General features: G+C 41.3%; 2 protein-coding genes across 4 annotated transcripts; one reads left to right on the forward strand and one right to left on the reverse strand.

Annotated features, from left to right (window-relative positions):
- Window positions 1-1,068: 1,068 nt before the first annotated feature.
- Window positions 1,069-13,346, reverse strand: fkbp7 (FKBP prolyl isomerase 7). 2 transcript variants are annotated; one of them, XM_067987630.1, is made up of 5 exons: window positions 13,066-13,346; window positions 10,792-10,836; window positions 4,208-4,359; window positions 2,042-2,169; window positions 1,069-1,510 (listed from the first exon to the last, which is right to left on the reverse strand). In XM_067987630.1, the coding sequence occupies exons 1-5, from the start codon at window positions 13,329-13,331 to the stop codon at window positions 1,349-1,351; spliced, it is 753 nt and encodes a 250-aa protein (XP_067843731.1). In that variant the 5' UTR covers window positions 13,332-13,346; the 3' UTR covers window positions 1,069-1,348. The 2 variants fall into 2 exon arrangements, with proteins under 2 accessions (XP_067843731.1, XP_067843732.1); XM_067987631.1 differs by lacking the exon at window positions 10,792-10,836.
- A 203-nt stretch (window positions 13,347-13,549) lies between these two features.
- On the forward strand, window positions 13,550-27,899 carry plekha3 (pleckstrin homology domain containing, family A (phosphoinositide binding specific) member 3). Of its 2 annotated transcripts, none has more exons than XM_067987628.1 (8): window positions 13,550-13,844; window positions 18,548-18,664; window positions 19,039-19,194; window positions 19,746-19,882; window positions 20,711-20,881; window positions 21,052-21,095; window positions 21,580-21,707; window positions 24,670-27,899. In XM_067987628.1, exons 1-8 carry the CDS (start codon window positions 13,805-13,807, stop codon window positions 24,807-24,809), a joined length of 933 nt encoding a protein of 310 aa, XP_067843729.1. In that variant the 5' UTR covers window positions 13,550-13,804; the 3' UTR covers window positions 24,810-27,899. The 2 variants fall into 2 exon arrangements, with proteins under 2 accessions (XP_067843729.1, XP_067843730.1); XM_067987629.1 differs by having other exon boundaries at window positions 21,583-21,707.
- The last annotated feature ends 37 nt before the right edge of the window (window positions 27,900-27,936 follow it).

Consider the following 27,936-nt stretch of genomic DNA (forward strand, 5'->3'; position numbering starts at 1 on the left):
TTCTTCAATTGCTCTAGCCTGGGTTTCTAACTGTTAGTTGGGGGCCAGTAATTGTTCCATTGCCTGTTGCTTTTCAGACAATCAGTATGTCCTTTCATTCTTTAACTGAGTCAATCATTCCTCTTCCTTTTTTAAATAACAGTTGCAATAGCTATACAACTAATTTTAACATCTTTCATTCGGATAAGATTATACCCTTCCTTTGTAACTTCTATACAAGTTGTATTTAACTTTTCTGAAATTGTAGCTGAGCTGATAACCTTTAGTACTACAAACTATTTCTTATTAGCCTGAATATAGGGGACGATAAGTGTTCAACGCAAGACATTTTAATTTACTTATAGAATCCCTTTTTTCCTTTTATTCTGGCCCACAACTACTTCATTTCCCCCCTCTAGTCAGAATTGTAATTATTCTTTTCCTCCTTCTTACTCTATATTTCCTTATATCCTTTATTTAGACTCTGTTCCCAGTTAAAACCCAACTGGAATTCCAACTTGCTGTGTTTTCTAGTCCAGTACTAAGATTTTCACTTTACTGTATGGCTAAAACACTATCAGTTCCTAAGCTGCAGATGCAGCTGACAAATTACCTGGTTTGTTTAGATTCTGAAGTGACTCAGGAAGAGGGAGAGGCAGACAGCTTAGCCTTTAGTAACTACACATACAACCAATTAACATTTCCTATCTAACTTCTCTCTCTCATCAAACAATGCCTATGCTTATTTCAACCCTCCATGTCCACCCAAACAGCCCATCAAATCTTCTCATTTGTGCCCAAGATTAACCTGTTGACTTTCCATGCTTGTAAACTGCACTTACTTCTGCGTTTTCCCCCTCTATTTATACCCAGGTTGCTTACATTTCAAAAAATGTAACTTTTTTGACCACCTGCTTTATCAGGGGGGGCCCTTGTACATCTGATATGTTGTCAGGTCATTCTGTACCGTTACACATTAGTTTGCCTTTTGTTAACAGCAGTAATTAGTTATATAATTCCAGTTGTTTCAACAAGTAATTAATCAATAGTCAATACCCAACAGTGAGGCATAAAAGAGATTACTGCTGATCCTTTTAAAACATTTATTTTTCGAGTGGTCATAATACAATGTAATGTTGCTTAAATCCAAAACATTGCGAAGTGTTTCAGTTCTACGATCTCTGTGAATATCAACCATAACATTAGGCTTAAAAATAACATCGAAGCATCAAAAGGTTGACATTTTGAAGAATACGTTTGCTGTTCTGCAGTAACACAGGAAATTTATTTTTAAAAGTACCCATACAGTCATATTACAAAACACTGCATCTAAGTTAGGTGGAAATGAAATTAATTTAAAAGCACAGATCTACAGCTCATCATGGTGAAAAACATTGTACTCTGCGGCAGAAATGTAGCCATCTCCATCACGATCGTTTTTTCGGAGTATATCAGTGAGGACACGATCTTTGAAGGAAGGATCACGGTTCCTATTATCTCTCTTAAACTCTTCCTCCAAGTACAGCTTTAGCTGAAATCAATAAACAAGAATACATTTCAAATGTATATAGAAGAAAGGTAATTGTAGGTCTAGCAAAACAAAAATAGACCTTATAACCTCTAGGGTACAAAAATAAGGTAGTTTTTCGGCAAGATTATTCAACATAGGAATCTCTAGACACTACTTTTCAGACCATTTTTTCTTTAACAGTATATATATATATATATATATATATATATATATATAATATACATACACATACATATACACACTTTGTAAAACTTGTTTAGTTGAATTTTGTTTTCTGTTCATGGGGTGAGAATGCCTGTGCTGAGGAATGGAACATTATCCATTTTTGGCATGCAGTAGCAGCACAAAGCATGTGCTTGCAGATAGCCTGCCACATTTGCACCAATGTGATATGGTTTCCTATGTGCATCAATTCAAAAGTGGCAATGTAGTTCCTTTAAAAAATTCACACCACTTTTCCTTAGAAGAATAAATTTCAAATCATTTTAAATTCAGCATAACCAACTCTTTACAAAATTTATATTTGCATACCTCATCATGGGAAAGCTTTCGATCACTGTCCAAATCAATGGATTTAAAAGATTCCATGCTCCGTGGTCCTCGTCTCACTACGTAGAGTTCAGTTTCAAAAATCAGGGTTGAATTGGCAGGTATCTTATCTGCATAGAAAACCAAAAGTTTTAAATTTAATTTTGATGCAAATGTTTTAAGTTTGAATTACGCCTGACATTCCTTTCCGCCCCGCCACCTATTAAGATTTCTATTGCTTCCTCCTTCATCCATATGGGCAGGACAGTTTATATCTTTAACTTCTCAAGGAGAATGAATGCTTGTGCTCTAATTCACTGACCCTGTGCCTGGTGCTGCAGGGGTTTCTTTCTCCGAGATATTGTTCCATATAGTAACCCAACAGACAACAAGCAAAACTGACCCAGAGGAAATCAAATGCTACTTGGGAATGGCATTTGAATTTGGAGCCCAGTGCTCAGCTGTGACCAATTCTGGACCACCATTCCCATATTAAAAAGAGAGATATTCACTAATTAGAACCTTGATTCTGAGGTACTAATTTAGGTTTAGCTATGCCCTTTAATGTAATAAGACTGAAAAGATGATTCCTGTCCCTCCAGCAACTGTTCTTCCTGATCTCTCGCCACAGCCGTGTCCTATAACTTCAGTCAATGCTCCTTTCCATCCCAATGTTACCTTGATGGTACAGAGAAAACTTACCCGTTTTGGCTTACTTTCCTATAACTCTAATCTTAAATGGTATTGGTAAAGAATCTCCCTCCATTTAGTTCTACCATAATGAGGCATCAGGAGGCCTGCCTGGTTCACATCCCTAATATTCCAGTGGGACTGTGCCAGAAGGGCTGCAAATTAGTTCTTGGCCTAATGTTGGAGATTCCACAAGGCCTTGTAAAGGACAGAAGCTCCACGGGCCCCTTACAAGGCCAATGGTGTAGAAGGGCGCAGGGCCAGGGTCTCCAAATAGCAGGAGTTCCCACATACCCCACCTTAAAAGGAACCTGGCATATCCTTTTCGGCTGGTGTGCGCAATAAATGCAGGTGTGCTGGCCACTTCCATGGGGGAAGTGGAGCCCACCTAGGTGTGGGTTATGGCCTAGTCCAACGACGAAGGGAATGTTTAATCCCCCCCCTCCCCCCATTTATTACTAGCCTCCTCACATAACTTATTCTAATCTCTCTTTCTCTCTGTGCCACTTATTTTTGGAAACTTGCTTGTGCTTACTCTAGATTTGTTCTTCCAACTACTGCATTATTATGCTTACATTGGTCATTTCTACAGTTATGGAAAGCATTGTTAATGCTCAAATTATCCATCAACTTAATTTTTTTCTATTTGTTCTCAGTATTTTGGCATTGCTGGCAATGTTTCATTTACTGCCCATCCCTAGTTGCTGAGAATGTGGTGGGCCTTCATCTTGAACCGCGCAATCCTTGTGGTGATTGTTCATTTATTACTTGGTCAAAAGTCTATTAGTCTTATTATTAAAGTTAGTAACCCCATGACATGTTTTGCGTGTACGTACCGTGTAGAAATAAATACATGCATTCTACTCTAACACCACCAGAGGCTCATCTTTCTCAGCATGCATGAATGCTCATAGATATCACTGGATTGTGTGGATGGAGACGCTTCTCCTCAGGAACTGTACAAAATTCTAAGCAGTCAAAAGTGAGGCATCACCAATTAGTCAAGGCAATACAGAAGTGTAAATATGTATTACATGCAAAACAGTAGTAAACACAAATGTTAGAACTGATTATGCATCAAACCTATGCCAAAAACATTCCTTGGATAAAAATAAGCCCAAAAGTTATAACATGGATAATCAAGCATCATTGCACAGTGCATAAAAACACAATGGTATTAGATTCACATTTGTTCAAAGATAATCACTTAAAATAATTTTGAAATAATGTTCATGCTTTTGGTTAAAATGTTCCAGATTGTTAAGTACTGTGTGTTAAACCGTGGTTGCTTCACAGATGAAATTCATACCAATAATGTACATGCTGTATGTTACACATTCAGTAATGATATACAAGCTTTAATAGGAAGACATTTCATGTTATTTGTATTAAGTTAATGAGGTTTCAATAGCAGAGTAGCAGAAATAATATTAAAACACTAAATAGTACAACTTATGTTAAATTGCATTTAGTTATTACCTCTGCCAATTACTCCATATCCCAGTGAAGGTGGTATAATTAGTTTTCTTTTTTCTCCTTCACACATGCCAGTCATACCAATGTCTAATCCTTTTATTACTTGTCCGACACCAAGTGTAAACCACTTGGGATGGCCTTCATTGTCTGTACGACTGTAGGAAGATAAATATGAAATGCTTTTTCAATTAGGTATAGGTTTAAATATTTCAAACAAATCAGAAAATTACAAATTTTTAGAAAACTTTTTTTTTAAAAAAGAGAAGCTGGAACACCTGACCAAAATATAAAAAATGAGAATGATTTTTCCATACAGAATCCAAGTATGACATCCTCAAGACACAAAGCAAGATGAAAATGTATTCATGTTATTACATTTTAGTATACCAAATTAAAATGTATTTTAGTAATCAAGAGTTAAGGTAATGAACCATAAAATACAAGTTGGAGATGCTGCTCCTCCCTCACAATCCGCCCTACATAAACTAAGTTACATGCTCAATTTTCCAAGCCTCAACTCAAACTTACTAGTATTGCCATTTAAAAATAAGTAGAAATGTAATTATTATTTATACTGTTTAACCATTACTTCTGGTAACTGTGCACTAAGTTGAGGGTGCATCTGTTCCCTGAGCTCTCCATGTTGATGTGAAGAGAAGCAATGTTTCCATTAACAGCTGCAAAACTTCATCCGAATACAAGCATCACTATAAGGAATTCAGAAAATGTTTTCAGTAACTACACAAGCTACAAATGACCTGCAAGTATATCTGATTTTCTTGTTTCTTGTTGCTAATAATAACAAAAAAAATCTAGAGTTTCTCCATTTTTAACTATCAAATATTGTTCTTCGTACCAGGACTCAACCTGCATGATGAAAGTCTCGACAAAAGCTAAGTGAACAACTCGTGGCAATTTATTCAAAATGGTCTATCAGATGACAACATACACAAAATGGAAATTAATTTTGATTTTTTGTGGGCGATAGATAAAATTTAAGATATTGACCTAGACTCATCTATGATCATGTCCATCAATAGAATCTAGGCTTTTGTTGGCTGCAAAATCAGCCATTAGACTGGTTTCAAAAGAGCTGCATAAAAAAAGATTTAATTTTAAAAGTGGTATGAGCAGAGAAGCAAAAGAAAGGTACATAAAAGACATTAAACTGAAAAAAGCTGAACACGATGAAAAGAGTAAAGTTGAAATAAATAAACCAGAATAGGATGAAGAAAGGGATGACATTGATTAGATTAAAGTGTTCATGTTCATCTTCATTTTATTTACTTTAGGTGTTAACCAATTAATGTATATTACAATAAGGCTATCCCTGATGTTTAGCTTCATTACTGTAATCAGATATGAACTTGCATTAGTATTATGTTCAGTATCAAAGTGTCAGCTAAAAAAAGATCAACCTAGAAGTAGATTATGGGCTAGCAGAAATTACTACCATAGCTAAAATCTGAATTACACTAAAAATATAGCCCACAGAAAAGTGCAGGATCACAGAAATTGACTGAACTTAAGCCGTTTAATTTTGTCTTCCAAAGGATAGTTTACAAAAATGTTCTTAAATTTACAAAAGAACAAAAAAGTGCATTTAAAATAATTATTGGTTTTGTAACTTTAATTCTTTTTTTAAAAGCACTCACGTACTAGCTCTCCCTCATGCAGGCTGTTTGCCTTTACAAACCTTTCTTCAACTTAGAAAATAGCAGGATCAAATGCACAGACATTTACTTCTCTGATTAACAAAGAAAACATAATTTTCTTTTCCTGTCTGATGGAATAACTCGATTCAACATGCTACTCCATCCAAGCAAGTTTGTGACAGGCAACATTTGGATCCAACCTCAGGACTTTCTGTTCGCGAGTTAGTCGCCCAATAGAATGAGGTACTAAACTGTTCAACTTTAGCATCAATTGCTTAGCACATTTGTAATATGCAAGGGATTTCTAAAATTTTAAAAAAAGAGCTTAGAACAACAGTTGATTTTGTTTAAAAGTTAAGTATAGTCATCACTCCTAGACAGAAAAAAGGTCTGGTATCTGGGGACCAAAGCATTGTTGATTTTGGTAGTTTGAAAGCAAATGGGAAAAGATCAGGACCCAGTAACTCCAATGACTAATTCTATGGATGAGATTATAGTTTTAGATTTGAACAGCTAGAATCAAAAACAAGAAAATCCACTATATTTACAATCAACATACTCCCAAGAAAATCTGGCACAGCGTAATTAGAATAAAGTTTTAGATAAGCTAATAACCAAAGCTACTCATTTACTGGGAAAGCTTAGAGGTACAGGCAGCACAAACATTATGTTACCAATATATGTATAAAATGGGCCGGATTTTGCTGTAAAAATAACGGGGAGGCTAACATCGCTCACTGTTATTCATGTGCAAATCAGACAGCAACTTCTGGCAACTGCACATGCGCAGTTAAACGCTGAAATCCGGAGGTTGCTGTACCAGATGTCCTGCTGCCCCGTAAGCTGTGTGAAGAAGGCATCTCACCAGCTGGCTCTTGAACGGCCTGTACTAAACTCGGCATCAAAAGTTAAGTCAAGTAATTTCAAGACTAAGTACCATTTTAATGGCGTGGCAAGTCTTAATTACTGCCAATCAACCTCTCTGGCACTGAAAATTAACTTTTACAAGTGTGGATGCTCATTCCTTCAGATTTTAATTGTTGTTAGAGATTTAAAAAAAACTTTCCCCTCTTCTTTCTGTCTCTTTTATCTCTGCCTCTTAATCCAATATTTCTTTCCCTCTCTTTATTTTGCTCACTATACCTGATTTGACATTGAATTCTCAATTCTAACCTACACTTCCTGGTTCAGTCCGAGCTGCTCATTAACAATGCTTCAATCTGATTGGTTAAGGAGATACACAGTTGCTTGCCCTGTTCACACAGGTCCCAGATGCCTTGTAGAGGGCACCGTGCTTTTTGGCTCTCTAATTTAGAGGAACTTGCTGTGCAAAAGCTCATAGAAAGTCTATGGGCAAGTGCAAGTGTAATGAACAGCTGGTCTTTTGTTCACTGCTCACAGCAAAATCCGGCCCATAATCAGTAACTAATCCAAAGGCAGGGAGGAGAAGTCTAAAGTAAATATATAGTAAATTTTGACAAATAACACATCCGATTTGATCACATTTTTTTTCTTTTTTTTTCATGGGATGTGGGAGTCACTGGTGAGGCCAGCATTTATTGCCCATCCCTAATTGCCCTTGAGAAGGTGATCGTGAGCCGCCTTCTTGAACCGCTGCAGTCCATGTGGTGAAGGTTCTCCCACAGTGCTGTTAGGTAGTGAGTTCCAGGATTTTGACCCAGCAACGATGAAAGAACGACAATATATTTCCAAGTCGGGAAGGTGTGTGACTTGGAGGAGAACGTGCAGGTGGTGGTGTTCCCATGTGCCTGCTGCCCTTGTCCTTCTAGGTGGTAGAGGTAGTGAGTTTGGGAGGTTCTGTCGAAGAAGCCTTGGCGAGTTGCAGCAGTGCATCCTGTGGATGGTACACACTGCAGCTGGTGGTGAAGGGAGTGAATGTTTAGGGTGGTGGATGGGGTGCCAATCAAGTGGGCTGCTTTGTTCTGGATGGTGTCGAGTTCTTCAGTGTTTTTGGAGCTGCACTCATCCAGGCAAGTGGAGAGTATTCCATCACACTCCTGACTTGCGCCTTGTAGATGGTGGAAAGGCTTTGGGGAGTCAGGAGGTGAGTCACTCGCCGCAGAATACCCAGCCTCTGACCTGCTCTTGTAGCCAAAGTATTTATGTGGCTGGTCCAGTTAAGTTTCTGGTCAATGGTGACTCCCAGGATGTTGACGGTGGGGGAATTTGGCGATGGTAATGCCGTTGAATGGCAAGGGGAGGTGGTTAGACTCTCTCTTGTTGGAGATGGTCATTGCCTGGCACTCGTCTGGCATGAATGTTATTTGCCACCTATCAGCCCAAGCCTGGATGTTGTCCATGTCTTGCTGCAAGCGGGCACGGACTGCTTCATTATCTGAGGGGTTGCGAATGGAACTGAACACTGTGCAATCCCCATTTCAGCGAACATCCCCATTTCTGACCTTATGATGGAGGAAAAGTCATTGATGAAGCAGCTGAAGATGGTTGGGCCTAGGACACTGCCCTGAGGAACTCCTGCAGCAATGTCCTGGGGCTGAGATGATTGGCCGCCAACAACCACTACCATCTTCCTTTGTGCTAGGTATGACTCTAGCCACTGGAGAGTTTTCCCCCTAATTCCCATTGACTTCAATTTTACTAGGGCTCCTTGGTGCCACACTCAGTCAAATGCTGCCTTGATGTCAATGGCAGTCACTCTCACCTCTGGAATTCAGCTCTTTTGTCCGAGTTTGGACTAAGGCTCTAATGAGGTCTGGAGCCGAGTGGTCCTGGTGGAACCCAAACTGAGCATCGGTTAACAGGTTATTGATGAGTAAGTGCCGCTTGATAGCACTGTCGACAACACCTTCCATCACTTTGCTGACGATTGAGAGTAGACTGATGGGGTGGATTGGATTTGTCCTGCTTTTCATGGCCAGGACAGACCTGGGCAATTTTCCACATTGTCGGGTAGATGCCACCGTTGTAGCTGTACTGGAACAGTTTGATAGAGAAATGGGCGCCTGCTACAGGATTCCGATACTTGCATCCAAAAAGAAAAACATGTTGCTGCCTCCAAGCAATGTGGAATGCCCACTGATGGTACCTCGATCCATTTAAGTGCCGTCTGTGGCCATTTAAATTTTGTAACATGTTCCATACTGCCCAGCAAAGCTGAATGATCTTTTTATGCAAGTGTTCCTAACAGCCAGCGCTAGAGTGAGGGCAATGATGCAAAGTATGATGTCACACCATCATAACTGCCTCATCTGAATGTATGTATCTGTATTTGGGTGGGCAATTCTGGCATCTGGCAGAAAATATGAATGGGTGATAAAATGAGTGGCGATCTGACCGTTTACTGAACAGTAAGTTCACTCCCATTTCTTGAGCTTTCCACAAACGGCAAGGCAGTGTGTTAAAATTGCAATGGCACTCCGGCAAAGAGCCTTATCTTGCTCTTATTGACTGGTACAACAGACAATGTGGGCACTAAACAGCTATTTGGCAGAGAAACCAAGTCACTCCCTTCTACAAGAAGCCAACTTCTGAATCTGAGGTAAGTGAGTGATGTAAAAGAGAAGCGACACCTCAGAAGTTGTCAGAATTCAGGAAAGGGAAATGGATTCTAGCATAGCAGCAAGTGGATATTAGATCCAGCAGTGTCAGAACTGAAGATGGGAAAAGTGTTTATAAGGATACCCGCAGAAAACAGTCATTTGCGGAGAGACCTGACAGTTTGGTTAAACACTCCATAACACAAATACAGCTATCCAGCCAGTCCACAGAAAACAAATGACAGCCATATTATCAGAGAACAATAGGGTTTATGACCAAAACAGTGAACCAATACTGCAACTGAAGCCTCTGATGGAAAAGGCTTCAATCAACATCATGAGTAACATAACCCACAACCCTAACAACAAGGATCCTTGCAAAAATAACAATGATTTTACCTATCAGCTATAAAGTCCAATCGTTCCATAACTAAGAGTTCACACTTTGGACAAACTGCTAACACTGAAATTGTTGGAACTTTATAGTTGATACTAGTCAATCGCCTGTGCCACTGCTCACAGTTTATTGGAGAAAATGGTATGTCTTTTAGTTGTGTTTTAGACGTTAAACTACCACCTCTGGAGCAAACAAGAATTATTGGTGTTCATGGAATAGTTTGTTGTAATGAAGAGGTAACAACTCCACCCTCTGCAGGCTTTGATTTCAATGGACTGGTGTCACAAACTTGACAAACCAAAAATTCAAGGATTTTAATGCATTATTAGCAGATCTCACATGGTGTTTGTTCACACTGAGTGAGAATGTATTATCTCATAATAATCAGTGTCATGAATGAAGTGTGATGGGTCCTATATTACAAGAATTAAAGGTGACAAGTAGATGAAGAGTCTGTTATATGGAAGACTTAACATATTATAGTGGATCTTCTGTGATGTTGCTCCATTTTCTCTAATCCTTGTGTTTCTCTTTATTTTGCCCTTCTGAACTCTATATCTCTCTGTCCTTTCTCCCCCCTTGTATTCTATTTTCTCCTGATTTTTCTGTATTTGCTCCCATTCTTTCTGGTTGTCCATTGATTGAATTGTGTGAAGTTCCCTTATCTGCAATATTGGTCTTTGTTCTTCTGCCTGTCCTTGTTTGTCTTGATCTGTATTTCACATATCTTTCTGCTTCCCCATCTCTCTGTGATCTCTTCTGCACCCTGATTTGTTACACCCAACAGTGGATGTCTCTTTCCCTCTCTCGCTCCTCCATGTCTCCGATATTATCGGGCTAAATGGGGGCACGCAGTCTGCAGCTGCAGTGGTGGGGCAACCATTTATTTATTATTTGGTTGGCACAAGCAGCAAAAAAAAAGCCATAAAGTAATAATTCAGAGCAATTTTTGGCAAAATATTAAATTTAAATTAAGAATCAATTGCAAATCAGGCATGTGATAAACTTATGAATTACCTTGAAGCTGGAGTGAGAAAAGATGCTGAGGGAGCCTCACGGCTTCTAGTGAAGGAAGGTAGCAGAGTCAAAGAATGGTAGCAATGCCACCTAGTGTAGAAAGACTGGAAAAAAAGTACAATGCTAAAAGTAGACACTAGCGTTATCCATTAAAAGCAACAGAAGCAGGCATTACTAATTGTTGAAAGAGGTGACAAAATGTTGATACAGTAAGCAAGAAAATGCAACAGGAAGTTCAGGTAGTCATATGAAATATAATACTATAGATTATTGAAGTATTCCTATCTATACTAGTGTTCCTATTTAAAAACATATTTCCTTTGAAGGAGCTCTATCAATATTGATTTAACTTTGTATCCGTGGTCAAGTACAGGAAGTTTACTGACTAGTTTCTTTGACCTGGTGGTGTTTGTATGATCCACAGCTGCAGATAGTATTGGTTGAAATGGCTGATTATTAAACAGCCATGTCAAAACTCTCAAGTCTTCTAGCTTGCTAACAACTGAATTTTTAATACTATACTATCCTCATCAAATGTCCAGATACAAGACTTCCCAGGAGGGGTTACTAAAGAAGAGCGAGAATGCTGACTTATTATTTTTCCTTCCAGTAGCTAATTGTAGCACCCTTACTAAAGGCCTAGCTGGAATCAGCAAATTTCATTAAAACTAGGACTGAACCTAGAGTGTTCCAATACCACACGATACTGTGGATGTACCCACTAACGTGTCATTAGGGGAGAGATACAAAAGGGTCCAGAGGGGCAATTTTTTCACTCAAAGGGTGGTGAGTGTCTGGAACGAGCTGCCAGAGGCAGTAGTAGAGGCGGTTACAATTTTCTCTTTTAAAAAGCATTTGGACAGTTACATGGGTAAGATGGATATAGAGGGATATGGGCCAAGTGCAGGAAATTGGGACTAGCTTAGTGGCATAAACTGGGCGACATGGATATGTTGGGCCGAAGGGCCTGTTTCCATGTTGTAAACTTCTATGATTCTATTAGTAAACATAACTTCTTAGGCCAACTCCAACTTAGCCTGCACTGCAGAGTAGCTTTTATGTTCCAACCAACTCTATTTACCAGGTTATTTTACATTTTGCTGTTTAACTCTAAGTAATAAATATAAAATCAAAATAATATGTAAATATAAAGACAGCATGTATGACTTTAAAATACTCAGTCATCTCTGCACCCCGGTCCAGTTATCTATCTCCTACCCTCCCACTTGATTACACTTGTTCTTGACTCCCAACTTGCAATGTTCATAGGATTTTATAGAATTTGCAGCTCAGAAACAAGTCATTGAGCCTAACTGCTCTATGCCACTGTTTATACTCCGAATGAGCTTCCTCCCACCCTGCTTCAATATCCATTTATTCATTTCTCCCTCGTGTATGCATCAAGCCTCTGTCTGCTTCAACCACTTCCTGCGGCAGCGAGTTTTGAATTCTCACCACTCTGTAACGACTAGTAAATAATAAATATATGTATTCGTAACACTTTTGCCCGCCAGTGCTGCCAACACCTGGGAAAGAAGAGAATCTGAAGTGGTCACAGGGGAGACAGACGTCTTGCTGCCGCTCTAATGGAATCTCGTTCGCAGCTCGGCAAAGGGAGAGTTGTTACAAGCGGACACTGGAATTCATCGGAGCAGCAACTCCGCCGGAAGTCAACTCCAGAAGGTAAGTTCAAAACTCAGCAAAATTTACGATTGAAACCAATTGGAGATCCGAGTTAGAGAGAGAGGGGAGAGCGGGAGGGGGGAGAGAGAGGGGGGGGGAGAGAGTGAGGGGAGAGAGAGAGAGTGAGGGGAGAGAGAGAGTGAGGGGAGAGAGAGAGTGAGGGGAGAGAGAGAGTGAGGGGAGAGAGAGAGTGAGGGGAGAGAGGAGGGGAGAGGGGAGGGAGGGGAGAGGGAGGGAGGGGAGAGGGGGGGAGGGGAGAGAGAGAGGGGAGAGGGGGGGAGGGGAGAGAGAGAGGGGAGAGGGGGGGGGGAGAGGGGAGAGAGAGTGAGGGGAGAGGGGGGGGGAGAGGGGGGGGGGGGAGAGAGAGAGGGGAGGGGGGGGAGGGGAGAGAGGGGAGGGGGGGGAGAGAGAGAGGGGAGGGGGGGGAGAGAGAGAGGGGAGGGGGGGGAGGGGAGAGAGCGGGAGGGGAGAGAGAGAATGTTGGGCGCGGTGGGGAAGGGAACCAGGAGCTGCTGCACACAATAGCTATTTTTCCCCCAAAAAAAGTTATGAAGGCAAAATGTTGACGGAAGCGCTACAAACGAAGTTTACCTGCAATAAATCTTCGATCCATCTTTTGCTAGGTAACCATCATAATGTGCATTAAGCAAATCCCCTCGTTTGCTCTTCTGAGGGCAGTTTTCTGGCCTGTATATAACTTCTATCTTTACTTGTTCTTCTCCTTGTTCTGTCTGCCCACAGACGGGACTGAAGACCACAGCAGACAGCTGCAGGTAGAGCAGGAGCGCGCCCCGGGCAGACATCTCGGATCGCACGCGCCAAGTGTGACAGGCGCGGGCTCGGCTGACACGTGGCATTGTCACACGTCATCGCTCCGCTGGGCGATAATTGGCTCGCCGCCCCGTTCCGTCCGCCTGTCAATCATCCGACCCCGCTCGCCGTTGCCGCGCCCCCTGGAGGCGGGGCAGGTTCCAAATATCGCGAGAGAGAGAGAAAAAAAACCCGTGACCTCTGCCCCGTCGGCAGATCCTTGTGTTCACGGGTCGGCGCTGCTGTTTTCCGATTGGTGCTCTGGTCTGTCGGTCATACGGACACTTCCGGCGCGGAGGATCGCGGTCGGAGCTGCCGGTTCCGGTGGAAGCTCGGTGACGGGATGCCGCCGAGCGAGAGGTTTGTGTCCGGAGCCGGGCCCATGGGCGAGCCGAGGCCCGCGCAGCAATGAGAGCGCGGGCCGGGCCGGGCCACTCGGTGTCTGCTGCGAGCGCGGCCTGAATGTGAGGCGCTCGGGACGGACTGATGCAGAAGTGACGCGGAATCGGAAGATGTGAAAATGGAAGGAATCCTCTACAAGTGGACGAATTACCTGACGGGTGAGCGCCGCCGGGCCGGGCCTCGGCTCACAGGCTGCGCCTCTCCCCCCGGGCCGGGCCTCGGCTCACAGGCCGCGCCTCTCCCCCCGGGCCGGGCCTCGGCTCACAGGCCAAGCCTCTCCCCCCGGGCCGGGCCTCGGCTCACAGGCCAAGCCTCTCCCCCCGGGCCGGGCCTCGGCTCACAGGCCAAGCCGCGCCGCCGGGGCCTGGGCCTCGGCTCACAGGCTGCGCCGCCTGGGCCTGGGCCTCGGCTCACAGGCTGCGCCGCCGGGGCCTGGGCCTCGGCTCACAGGCTGCGCCGCCGGGGCCTGGGCCTCGGCTCACAGGCTGCGCCGCCGGGGCCTGGGCCTCGGCTCACAGGCTGCGCCGCCGGGGCCTGGGCCTCGGCTCACAGGCTGCGCCGCCGGGGCCTGGGCCTCGGCTCACAGGCTGCGCCGCCGGGGCCTGGGCCTCGGCTCACAGGCTGCGCCGCCGGGGCCTGGGCCTCGGCTCACAGGCTGCGCCGCCGGGGCCTGGGCCTCGGCTCACAGGCTGCGCCGCCGGGGCCTGGGCCTCGGCTCACAGGCTGCGCCGCCGGGGCCTGGGCCTCGGCTCACAGGCTGCACCCCGCCGGGGCCTGGGCCTCGGCTCACAGGCTGCACCCCGCCGGGGCCTGGGCCTCGGCTCACAGGCTGCACCCCGCCGGGGCCTGGGCCTCGGCTCACAGGCGGTCGCTCTCTGATGTCGGCTCCTTCTCCATTGAAGTCCTCACTCGGAGTAGCTGGGAGTTCCGAGAGATGGTTTCAGAAGTAAACACGTCCGTGTGTTTAAATGTCGGCGGTTATTAAAGGGGATTTACATCTCGGTGCGCCGATCTCCTCAATATTACATAGAATTTAACAACACGGGATCAGGCCTTTCGGCCCAACTGGTCTATGCTGGTGTTTATGCTCCACCCGAGCCTCCTCCCACCTTGCTTCAATCTAAACCCGATCAACATCTCCTATTCCTTTCTCTCTCATGTGCTTACTTAGCTTTCCCTTAAATGCATCTATGCTATTCGCCTCAACCACTCCATGTGTTAGTGATTATACTGAGACCAGGGGCTTTGGTGTTTCCTGTCACCAGTTTCTCTGTCAGTTTAACTAGAAACCCCAGTAACTGATATTTAAACATCATGTTTCACTTCTTCAGGAGCTTCCCGTTCTTTTTGGAATTATACCAATCTTGTTAGTTGTCATTTTTTTTTGGTTATTTAAAAGCTTGCATTTGAGGGGAAGGAGTACAATGTGCACTCTAGAGGAAAAAAATAATGGTACCAATCCATACTAAACCTTAAAGTAGATACTGGAAACTTTAACCTCCTCACATTCGGTAGATTTTCTGAACTTTTTTTGCTTAAATGTGTCATCTTTGCTTGAATAACAGTCAATTGTGGAATACAGTACAGTTTGGCAGCATTGATATAATTTCTACTGTCTAGCTAGAGGCTAGGTGAACAGTGGCTGAGAATGCTGTCCCTTCACTTTTGGGATATGGATTTGGTTCTTTAGAGCATTGCATTTGAGAGGAAATCTGAGCTTGGGATGGATGCAGGGTAAGGCTCCCTCTAAACTGTCCCAATAATATTTGTTGCCACCAACTTAGCTCAGGTGCTGTAAACAAAATGCTCTTCTGAAGTTGTCAATGAATATTTTTGGGACAGTTTACAGGGCATTTCAAGTCATCTGGAGTTGCTACAGAACTGTCAGTAAATGTGGGGGGAAAAAAGCAACTTTGTTGAGGACAAAATTCCATCAAGGCAATTGTCAAATTCATTGTACTGTTTATTCCCGAAGAAACACGGTGACGGAGGGGAAATTGGTATTGGCGTATGGAGGCCTCATTTTGTGAAGGCCCTTGGCAATAGGACAATCCTTTTATATGAGCTCTTGTTTGACACTGTCATGCAGTTGTAGATATTATAGAGATGTGCACATTTAAAAAAATAATCTGTTCATGGAATGTTGGGCAATTTTGGCAAGGTCGCACATAATCCCCAAACCTAGTTGCTTTGAGAATTTAAATTGACACTTCAGTGCAATACTGAGGGAGTGCTGCATTGTTGGCCGTGCTATATTTCAGATGAGATGTAAAACCAAGGCCAGGTAGAAGATCCCATTATACTATTCAAAGAAGAGCAGGGGAGTTCTCCCAGTGTTCTGGCCAGCATTTATCCCCCAATCAACACCTCTAAACAGATTAACTGATCATTTATCTCATTGCTGTTTGTGGGACTTTGTGTACAAGTTGACAGCCTGGTTTTCCTACAAAACAGCAGTGGCTACACTTCAAAAGCAATTCATTGGCTGTGAAGCCCCTTAAGACATCCTGAGGATGTAAAAGTTGTAATGTAAATGCAAGTATGTTCTTTCTTAAACACAATTTTTGAGTGTTTAATTTTGTCAAATGGAGTGGAATTTTTTAAAAATTTGAACGTAGTTTAAAGAAAAAATGTCTGCTTATGTTTAAATTAAAAAAAGACAGACTACATTCTATTCTCAACCAAGAGTGGGCAGGGAATCTGCTACTAAACCACTGATCAAGGTATTCTTGAGGTACCACCAGTTGAGTTTTTCTCTTGTATTTTTACAAACTAGAGCACGTTGGCTATGCTAAGTATGACTTCTGATCTTACTGCCATCATGAATCCATTTATAAAAATGTACTAAGAAAGGTGAGGTATGTTTGTGCTGAGAATGGAGCACTTATTTGTTTCCGGCTCCAGTGTTAGTATCAAATACTCCCCTGGTCAGATATAGCACAGCCAACTCAAAAGTAAAGCTACTTTTACAACAAGATGCTTTACCTTGACCAGAAATATATCAGTGTGGCATTTTCATTCAGGAGTTTAGTGCTGTGCGCCTAGGAACGGGTTCAGCCTGCCCAACATTTTTTAAAACTTGTTCATGGGATGTGGGCGTCGCTGGCGAGGCCAGCACTTATTGCCCATCCCTAATTGCCCTTGAGAAGGTGGTGGTGAGCCGCCTTCTTGAACTGCTGCAGTCCATGTGGTGAAGGTTCTCCCACAGTGCTGTTAGGTAGGGAGTTCCAGGATTTTGACCCAGCAACGATGAAGGAACAGCGATATATTTCCAAGTCAGGATGGTGTGTGACTTGGAGGGGAATGTGCAGGTGGTGTTGTTCGCATGTGCCTGCTGCTCTTGTCCTTCTAGGTGGTAGAGGTCGCAGGTTTGGGAGGTGCTGTCGAAGAAGCCTTGGCGAGTTGCTGCAGTGCATCCTGTGGATGGTACACGCTGCAGCCACTGTGCGCCGATGGTGAAGAGAATGTTTAGGGTGGTGGATGGGGTGCCAATAAAGTGGCTGCTTTGTCCTGGATGGTGTTGAGCTTCTTGAGTGTTGTTGGAGCTGCACTCATCCAGGCAAGTGGAGAGTATTCCATCACACTCCTGACTTGTGCCTTGTAGATGGTGGAAAGGCTTTGGGGAGTCAGGAGGTGAGTCACTCGCCGCAGAATACCCAGCCTCTGACCTGCTCTTGTAACCACAGTATTTATATGGCTGGTGCAGTTAAGTTTCTGGTCAATGGTGACCCCCAGGATGTTGATGGTGGGGGATTCGGCGATGGTAATGCTGTTGAATGTCAAGGGGAGGTGGTTAGACTCTCTCTTGTTGGAGATGGTCATTGCCTGGCACTTGTCTGGCACGAATGTTACTTGCCACTTATCAGCCCTAGCCTGGATGTTGTTCAGGTCTTGCTGCATGTGGGCTCGGACTGCTTCATTATTTGAGGGGTTGCGAATGGAACCGAACACTGTGCAATTATCAGCGAACATCCCCATTTCTGACCTTATGATGGAGGGAAGGTCATTGATGAAGCAGCTGAGGATGGTTGGGCCTAGGACACTGCCCTGAGGAAGTCCCTGCAGCAATGTCCTGGGGCTGAGATGATTGGCTTCCAACAACCACTACCATCTTCCTTTGTACTAGGTATGACTCCAGCCACTGGAGAGTTTTTCTCCTGATTCCCATTGACTTCAATTTTACTAGGGCTCCTTGGTGCCACACTCGGTCAAATGCTGCCTTGATGTCAAGGGCAGTCACTCTCACCTCACCTCTGGAATTCAGCTCCTTTTGTCCATGTTTGGACCAAGGCTATAAGGAGGTCTGGAGTTGAGTGGTCCTGGTGGAACCCAAACTGAGCATCGGCGAGTAAGTGCTGCTTGATAGCACTGTCGATGACACCTTCCGTCACTTTGCAGATGATTGAGAGTAGACTGATGGGGTGGTAATTGGCCGGATTGGATTTGTCCTGCTTTTTGTGGACTGGACATTTCATATAGGACCCTTGCAGCTGGCAAAGGAGAAACTCTAATTCACTTTTCCTTGGATTTGAGCCAGGTCTTGGGCAATGTGCTAACCCATTGCAGCACCCAATCCTCCATTAATTCATGTTCCACTATTCCAGGATGTAACCTACATGTACATCAATTACCTTTAATATTTAACCATCAATGTTGGCTCTTTTGATATAGAAAATTGAAAGTTTTTCTTTCTTGTTTTTAGTTGTACCATATAAAATACAAGTAGCCTTTTCTGTACAGGCCAAAATTAGTTGGGTACGATCAGTCAAGGCACTGAAGGTTAACTGGTACCTGTCCTGAGAACTTCTGTTCAAAAAATTAGTTATAACGTAGTCTTTCAATTGTTACTTCTCTCTCCTAGGTTGGCAGCCTCGTTGGTTCATACTGGATAATGGCATACTTTCCTATTACGATTCTCAGGATGATGTTAACAAAGGCAGCAAAGGAAGTATCAAAATGGCTGTATGTGAAATTAAAGGTAAGGAATAAACTGTTTTCTCAAGTCAAAATTTCATAAATGAAAAAAGTTTGTATCTCAAATTTCTTTTCATAATCTATGTGTGACATACTACTAGTCTGAAATCTTCACTTTAGAGTTCCTTAAATTCTCCGTTTAGAGTTTATTGTGGGATCTTCAGCATTGGTTTTAATCACAGATGCTGAAGGTTAGCTCCCAGAAGATCAAAAACTGATAATCAGATACCTTGTGTGGGTTTGCTGTCTTATTACTAGCCTTTTCATGGAAATTAGACTACTGCTAAAACGTTCAAAAATTTTTTATTTTGAAGTATGTAGTGTTGCAACTTGTCGTACCACTGGAGCATTTCATCATTTGTCTTTCTTTAAAATCAGTACATCCAACTGACAACACACGAATGGAACTGATTATTCCTGGAGAGCAGCATTTCTATGTGAAATCAGTCAATGCTGCTGAAAGACAGAGGTGGTTGGTGGCACTAGGGAGTTCAAAAGCATGTCTGACAGATAACAGGACTAAAAAGGAAAAAGGTAACATTAAATGCAAACAGGATTTGTAACGCTTAAAGGAAGCTGTAAGCTGTCTGTCGTAACTTTGTTTTCCTGACAAACTGTTGTGCAAATAATTGCCTTTTTCTGGTCACCCGTCTAATACTACTTATTCTGCCTATTGTATCGTATTGGTCATTTTTTTTTAAAAGAATGTAACTAAATCTTGGAGCCATTTTGGGACTTGTTTATATGAAAATGTTGTCCAAAGTCGTCAAATTATTGGCCGTACCCATTAAACCCATGCTAATGAGGAAAAGAAATGTAGCAATTATGACCGTGTAGATATATGGTGAAAAATATTCATTGCACTCAGTTACTGAAATTTTTTTTTTGTAAATTACACAAGTTCCAAAAAATAATTATATGGAGAGACTGATATGGTCCTGCACTGACTTTCCTCATCAGTCCATTCTAATTGGCATATTCTGCTCCTGCCAAACAAACTAGTGGCACTGAACATAGTGTAAATGTGATAAATTAATCCATTGGTTCATACCTGTAAATTGTGTACTTTTAATTGAATTCTCTAGAAATCAGTGAAACCAATGAGTCTCTCAAAACTAAGATGTCAGAACTTCGGTTGTACTGTGACTTATTGATGCAGCAAGTTCATACTATACAAGAATCTGTCAAACAAGACCAGCCAAGTTTGTCACCCACTGCTGAGGTATGGTATCATGTATTAGAAGAAATACTGGTGAATAGATTTTGTAGATATGTATTTACATTTCTTCTGGGGGATATCCAGTGGAATGTTGGGCTCCTGAATACAAGATCCTGAATATAAATTCTAATTCTAAGCCTTGTGGCCAGTCCATCTGACTTACCCTCATTGAACAAGTTTTTTTTGCTAAATCTAGGCCATTGTACTAGATCACAGAAATATATAGAAGTTACAATAAGGAAACAGACCATTCAGCCCAAGAAGTCCGTTTTGGCGTTTACCCTTCACCCGAGAAAATAGTTCCAATTACATTTATCCACCCCATTTCCATATCCCTTCAAACCATTTTCCTTCATCCACCTATCTAATGTAATCTTGAATGTTGACATAGTTTCTGCCTCAACCGCTAACCCTGGAAGTGAATTCTATAGTTTCATGAATCTCTGAACAATTTACAAAGGTGTCGATAGCTCTTTTCTCCTTTCCGTAATGGGGTTTCTTTAAAGTAACTGATCTTCAATGGTTCTGCTAAATCTTTGTGAATTAATGAACATTTACCCAGCTAAGTCTCTAAAATGAACAGAAGTTGTGTTTTTTTAAAAAAATGTTATATAAATCAGGTAAAGTGGTGCTCCATATTTGCTAATTTACTTAAAAAAAAAGTGTGGCTTGGAACCTGTAAATTACTTGAAGCTTATGGTGCTTTTAAGTTCTGCTGTATAGTATTTGGGCGACTATCAATCGCCATTGTATAACCATAAAGTGCAGTCTACATTTAAAGTGTGTTGTGAAATGTGTATATTTAAATAAACATTTTTGATTATTTCTTAGAACATGAATGAAGCCTCATCCTTGCTCAGTGCCACCTGCAATACCTTCATTACAACTCTTGAAGAGTGCATGAAAATAGCCAATGCCAAGTTTAAGCCAGAAATGTTCCAGTTTTCTCACTCTGATCCACTTGTGTCTCCTGTATCACCTTTACCTGTTCAGATGGTTCGGGTATGGTACTATAAAAAGCAACAAATATACATTTACTAATGCCTCTGCATTTTGTCGGTTGCGGTTTCTCATGTAAAATTTGATTGTCTTTCGGTGACTTGAACTTGAGCTGTGATACAAGCCTAATTTAGATGATTATCAAGTTGGTAACTTTTTTTTCAATATTGCAGATGAAACGATCGATTAGTCATCCTGGTACCATTCTTTATGATAGGTAAGGGAAAGGAATTCTGTTATTGGTTATAGATACAAATTATATTTGGCCACTAGTAATTGTGACTTCATTGTTTAATGACCTTTTGAAGTACAATATTTTCTAGCCCAACATTTTAGTAGGTATTGTCACTGGTGCAATATAAATAAGGTTGCTGTAGATTGTGCTGGCAATCAACATTTGCAGTAATGATACCAATCCTTCATCATTGTGACTGCACATCATTGTACAGCTGGCCATTGCCATCACAAAACTGATAACCATTGACTTAAAGTATGCAGGAAATGAACAGGATATCAACACTAGTGATTTTAAAAATCTAATTACTAGGTTCTAATGATTCTAAAACATTCCATCTTGCTTGCTGTAGTTATGGGTTTGGGTTCTACATATTATTGTGGCTGCCAGTACACTACATTTCAGTGCTTTGCAGTTTGACTTCATTCCTGGAGTTTTTTTTGGGTTGATGAAATTTTGTCTTCAGCAGGAAACTGGACACTAATCACCAAAAGGAAACTATTATTGTGACATCACATGCTGAAGAACACAGGAGAATACGGACATATTCAGATACTGAATCATACAGTGACGGCGCTCTGGAAGATGCAGAAAGTAAGCATAGAATTAGATCCCTTCTTTGAGAAATCTTGCGTGTTCTTCGAATAATGGAGTTAATGAGATTCTTAGTGTATAATTTACAAGTTTCACGTGATAAATTTAGGAAAATTTATATTTATTTAAATTTTGATTTGACATTGAAAGGCCTGATTTTGTTTTTGTTTTATCTGTTACTTTCAATGCGAAAAATTCCAAAGCAGTTACAAGAAGCAGAGCGTTGTAGGATAGAGGGAGGAAATGTGCTGAAATTTGGCTGCCATTTAAAGTTGGGTATTCTTGACTGTCTTTTTTTGTTCCCTGCAACTAAAGTAGGTTTTGCTAACTACAGCTCATCTGTGCAGCTTCAGCAGCTATGATTTAACAAAAACTGAGTAGTTCAGCTGTAGCACAAAAAGGCAGCAATTGAGAAACTTCAAATAGATCACTGGGAAATAGTGCGTTCAGTGTATATATGTTTTAAATAATTCAAATAATGTAGAATGTCACCATTGCAATCTGTTTCAGGGCCTTCTCCCCTCCCCTCTTTCCTCCTTCCCCTTGGACTGAGGAAAACATAAAAGTGCTATCTTCTATAGTTGTATAATCTGTCAGTAGAGCACCTCCTTTTGATATTTTGAATCTAAAATCAATTAATTGTTCACAGATGACATCCACTGTGACCGGTGCATTATTGATCCTCGACCTCTCTGCAGCCTATGACATGGATGATCAAACCATCTTTCTCTAATGTCTTTCCTCCGTTGTCCAGCTGAGTGGGACTGTCCTCGCTTGCTTCCACTCTTATCTATTCGACTGTAGATAGAGCATCTCCAGCAATGGCTTTTCTTCCCACCCCTGCACCATTACCACTGAAGTCCCTGACACCCTCTTCTTCCCTATCCACATGCTGCCCCATGGTGGCATCATCCGCCGATGCAGCGTCAGCTTCCATGTGTACACTGACGACAACCAGCTCTACTGCTGCCTCTGTGTTGTCGTGTTGCTTGTCCGATATCCAGTCTTTGAAGGGCCGCAATTTCCTCCAGTTAAATGTTGGGAAGACTGAAGCCATCTTCGACCCCTGCCGCAAATTCCATAACCATGCTATTGATTCCAACCCCTCCTTGGCATTTGTCTCCATGTCCTTTTCAACCACATGCTGAGCTTCTGACCACACAGCCCACCTACTCTCACCTGCCTCTGCATCAGCTCTACAGTCTCCGAAACCCTCACCCATGCTTTAGTCACCACCAGACCCGTCTACTTTCCTGGCCGGCCTCTCATTCTTCACCCTCCTGTAAACTTCAGCTCATCCAACATTCTGCTACTTGAATCCTATCCCAGTTACCCATCTCCCCGGTACTTGCTGACCTAAATTGACTCCTGGCTCCCAAATGCTTTGATTTAAAAATTCTCATCCTTGTGTTCAGATCCCTCCATGGCCTCACCCCACCTTATCTCTAACCTCAGTTCAGTCCTACAGCACGCTCCCCCCCCCCCCCCCCCCCAAAATACTCTCCATTCCTCTAACTCTGGCCTCTTGCACATCCTCCACCCCCCTCACCCCACCGTCGGTGGCAGCGCCTTCAGCTGTTTAAGCCCCCGCTCTGGAATTCTCTCCCTAAATCTCTCCACCTTCCTCTCCTCCTTTTAAGGCCCTCCTTAAAACCATACCTCTGACCAAGGTTTTAATCGCCTCATCTAATGGCTCCTTCGTTGTTTTGGTGTCCATTTTTGTCTGATTACGCCTCTGTGAAGAGCCTTGGAACATTTTTCTATGTTAAAGGTGCTATATAAAAGCTAATTGTTCTGATTTGATAGGTTGCATTAGATTTGTAATGAGCAGTGATTTCACAAACCTGCTAGGTTATATCATTGCATGGTTCAGAGCCATGACAGTAGTTGCATTCACTTTATTGAATAAAAGAATCTAACCACCAACAGAATTCACAAACATGCACAAAGCAATTTAATTTCACATTTTTAAAGGTACAATTGAATGTGGACACGTTTGAGCATATATAACTTTGCCCTCTGTTTCAAAGAGTATAGTACTTAGAGCTGTTTTTGTTAGAACAGAAATTACAAGGCGATTTGATAGAGATGTTTTAAAAATTATGAAGGGATGGGACAGAGTAGAAAGAAATTGACTGTTTCCAGTGATTCAAGAGTCTAGAATGAGAGGACATAGGTGTAAGATTAAGTGTAAGAGATTAAGGACAGAGCAGGAGAAACATTTTCTACACAGATGGTTGAGACTGGTTTGCAGTACCAGAGTTTGTGAATAAAACAGAGACCATGTTAACATTTATGAATAGGTTAGATAAGTGATGTGATATGGGAACAGGGATGGGTACATGGATTGGAAGTACTACTCGTGGTGGATAAGCATCAACACTGACTAGTTGGGATGAACGGCCGATTCCTGTATTGTAATTTCCATGTGATTCCGTGGAGTAGTGTAAACAGTTGCTTGACTTATGATACACTTTGTAATGATACACTGGCACTTTTCATGAAACCAAAAAAATGTAAAATGTAAGCAGTAATGTTCTAACAGTGTAAATGCTACCAGCTTGACTGTTGGGTATACTACAAAGCATGCAGTTGTGGGTTTAAATCAGACCAGTGTTTGATACCCTGAGTCACCAGCCATGTAGACAGTACACTGATACAGTACGAGGAAACTGATTTGGTCCATCTGTGCACTGCAGCAAGTGAATCTTCTCAGCTCTGTGCAAGGCAAAACAAAACCCAAAGTGGAGGATTTTAATATGTTTATTCTCTCATCTGAAGCAAGATGCTTGCCTGCCTGTCACATTCCATGTTCTTTTAACCTTCTTCGTGAAAAAAAAATCACCTAACTTCCCCTTTTTTTTTTATTTCTTCCATTGATAATCCACAGTCAAGCATCTGTGAAAGTAAAATGTATTCACTGAACCAAGATTGTAAACTAATTCTTTCAACCCTTTTACAGAGGCTGCTCAAATTTCTCGCAATTCATTACTGACTGCAAATGGTGAATTCCCTCCAGTGACCATTCCAGAAGAAAATACTGCAACCTCAAGGAATAAAACATCTGAGACAGAGTGTCATTTTGTTGCACTTTTAAGTTGAAAACATGTGAATTAAAATGGATTGAAAAGATGGTCACTCCACTAATATTGCTATGCAATTACTGCTGGCATTTAGATATTGCAACAAGGGGAACTGGTTCTGTAATTTCCAGTTAAAAGGCTTTCTCTGCACTTTATAATAGTACATAAAATCAGAAAACTTGACAAGCTGACCTAACCTTATTTCTATTATATATTTTCAGTAAATTACCACTCTATTTTCTACACTATTGTGTAATAAATCAGTTAAGGATTAGTGATGGTCTGGTCCAGAACTTCTCCGTACAGAGCATGGTGCCATTAAAAGTTCAATAGCAACAGTGAAACTTGCTTGAAAAATAAGGATGGAACATGTGACTGAAGGCAGCAGTGCTAGAGGAGTGTACTTTCATGACTGTTGCCAGGACAGGTTTGATACCAAGAATTAAATCCTTGGGGCTGTACATGTCCATTGTTTGCACCTATCTATCCATAGAGAGTGTGCATTCTAGAGGAATTGCTGTTAAATGTTAATTTGTTTACACCTTTTATTTAATTTTGGTGTTTGTACATTTTGAATGAAATCCGTGCTATGTACATCAGTGCTGTACACAGTCTTAGGATGAGGTTTGGATTGTGCTTCATCTTTTCTAGTAGCAGCCGATTAGTACTGGTTATACCAGAACTCAAATACTTGTAGAAACAGTTTCTGGAACATAAAATTAAAACTAATGTGTTCTGCACTATTATAAAATCTTTTGTAAAAGAGACATGAGTAAATTATTCCCGATTCAAAGTGTATGCAATTTAACAAAGATGATGAACATAGTGTATTTTATATCCAATAAAAATAGATAAATAAAAGGCAGTGGAGACCCAGAAAACAAAATGTAACTAGCAACAACTTATAGAAAATAAGTAATCATTTTTTAGATGTGAACATCTCCAGCTGAGGTAAAGCTTTTCTCTTAAATTGACATGTCTGTAATAACTTATTTATCTGAGATGGAAGACAAAAGTGCTTTATCTGCCGGTTAAAACGAGCTATAGTTCATAACCATTTTTCTTCCTACTTTTTCATTCCCTCAACCAGTTGTTTCCTGCCTATTCAGAGATTTAACTGGTTGTACAATAAAAATATTTCAAAGCTCTTGCATTTCTATATCCATGGTGCCATATTTAAGCAGAGAGGACTTGTATTATTTCACAACAGTAAGATGTAGTTCTCTTAAATGTTGTCTAGAGTGGTAGAGACAGTGCACTTAAATTAGAAGAAAATGTACTGCAAGAGGATATTTCTTGGAGGGATGAGACTACTTTGGCCAACTTTTCCTAAGAATTTTTTTTTTAAAAATTATATTTTTAGGACACCAACTCAGTAGTAACCAATTTGCAAAAAAAACATTTTATTGAAGGAACCCCTTCTATCCCAGCTACTTTCATTCTTTTTATATATGCTGGTTATTTTTGTTCAGTAGTGTAGTTTATTCTGCACATCTGTCTCTTTCAATATGAACAATACCATTACAAAAAGGGGGGGAATATATTAGCAAATAAGGGGGAAACAAAATAATTGTGCATGTAATCTTTGTTCTGCTGCACATTAAACTGAAATTTAGTGTGATAGCACGCCAGTCTTTTTAGTTCACATCTTCCTCGTTGACATAGATTTAAATTCTGAATAATTGAAACTCAGATGTGTGTATTTTATCTAATGGCAAATAACTAGTCTTGATCACAAGAATATGAGCAATATGTAAAAACTACATGTCAGACATGTTAGCACTCAGAGCAGTATAACCTTGATGTCATAACTCACTGATGTACAGAGTACAGCACTTTAATCTCCAAAACCCTGTAGCCAAGTCCAAAAGGAGTAAGTGAGCTTGCCTAATCTTGGTTCATTAGCCAACTTGGCTTTTAAAGGTTGAGTAAGTATTAAGCAAGTAAAAATGTTAGCATTTAGGTGTACCAGTGAATGATGGAGTTAATGGCACCAGTTGGTTAGATATGGATGTAAATGTTAACCATGCCATCACATTGTTCTGTGTACTTTTTATTTTTCATAAATATTAAATGCTGTGAATATTAAGAGTTTGCATGCAAAATTCTATTAGTTGGCTAACAAACATTTTTATATCCTGTGTCTTTACAAGACATCAATTTAGGTATTGATGCTTAAGATACATGATTTCACAGCTTCGCCAATAATTCATTGTGTTTATCCAGTGAAAAGCTGAGCCATACATCAGATCTCTGGTCTGTGTTGAGTTGCTTGATCTCAGCTGGAGCACCAATAAGGACAGTAAAATTGACTTTGGTATCTGGGCTACAGAAGGGGAAAAATCAGCCAGCGTTCCGATTCCCAATTGCTATCCATCCTGCCTCTCCTCCTGTTAGAAGTGCACATATGTAGATGTTGGTTGAAGACCGGATCAAGCTCAATCATGACTTTTCTCCTTCCGCCCCTGATTTTTCCACATTTCGTGGTCAAACGACCTGTTAACATTGATTGTTACGGCTCACGTGTGAATAATGGCCACTCGGACAAGGTACTGGATTGAACCCAGAGCTCAGCAGCAAGAATTAAAGCTTTCAGGAAGGGAGGGAAGAAAATGGATGAGGAAGAAACATTTCCCATTTATTTGTCTTAACGAAGTAGCACTAAGTTTTATTAGTGATGTGTTCCACTGTTTGTTTAAAATTTAGAATGATAGAAAAACTACTATACATTTTTTGAATCTTTATGCTTTTCAGTAGTGTAGTTAAGTTTAAAGTTTAGTATATTAGATTTACAGATTTAAAGAAAACTTCGTAAGAAAAGATTTGTTTCATGCACTGTAGAGTAGGTATTTTGAAGTATTATCCTAATAACTGGGTAATGTTGAGCCATTAAGATCTGAACATAGTTGATAATGTTAATGTGTACAATATGAATTTTGCTTTCAGTGAATGTAAAATAACTTTTAGAAGATGGAGAATAATATTGCTGTGTCAGTGTATCCATTAGGATGTACTGGTTTGGTGTGCAACATGGCTTTTATTGCTGACCACTATCCTACAATTTCTCAATGACTTCTTCATATAAAGAAATTAAACTTTTATGAAAATACTTTTGATCAAGCTTGAAATTTCATTTACAGTGAGAA

This window comes from Heptranchias perlo, chromosome 7 (genome assembly GCF_035084215.1).
Source record: "Heptranchias perlo isolate sHepPer1 chromosome 7, sHepPer1.hap1, whole genome shotgun sequence".
Taxonomy (NCBI): domain Eukaryota; kingdom Metazoa; phylum Chordata; class Chondrichthyes; order Hexanchiformes; family Hexanchidae; genus Heptranchias; species Heptranchias perlo.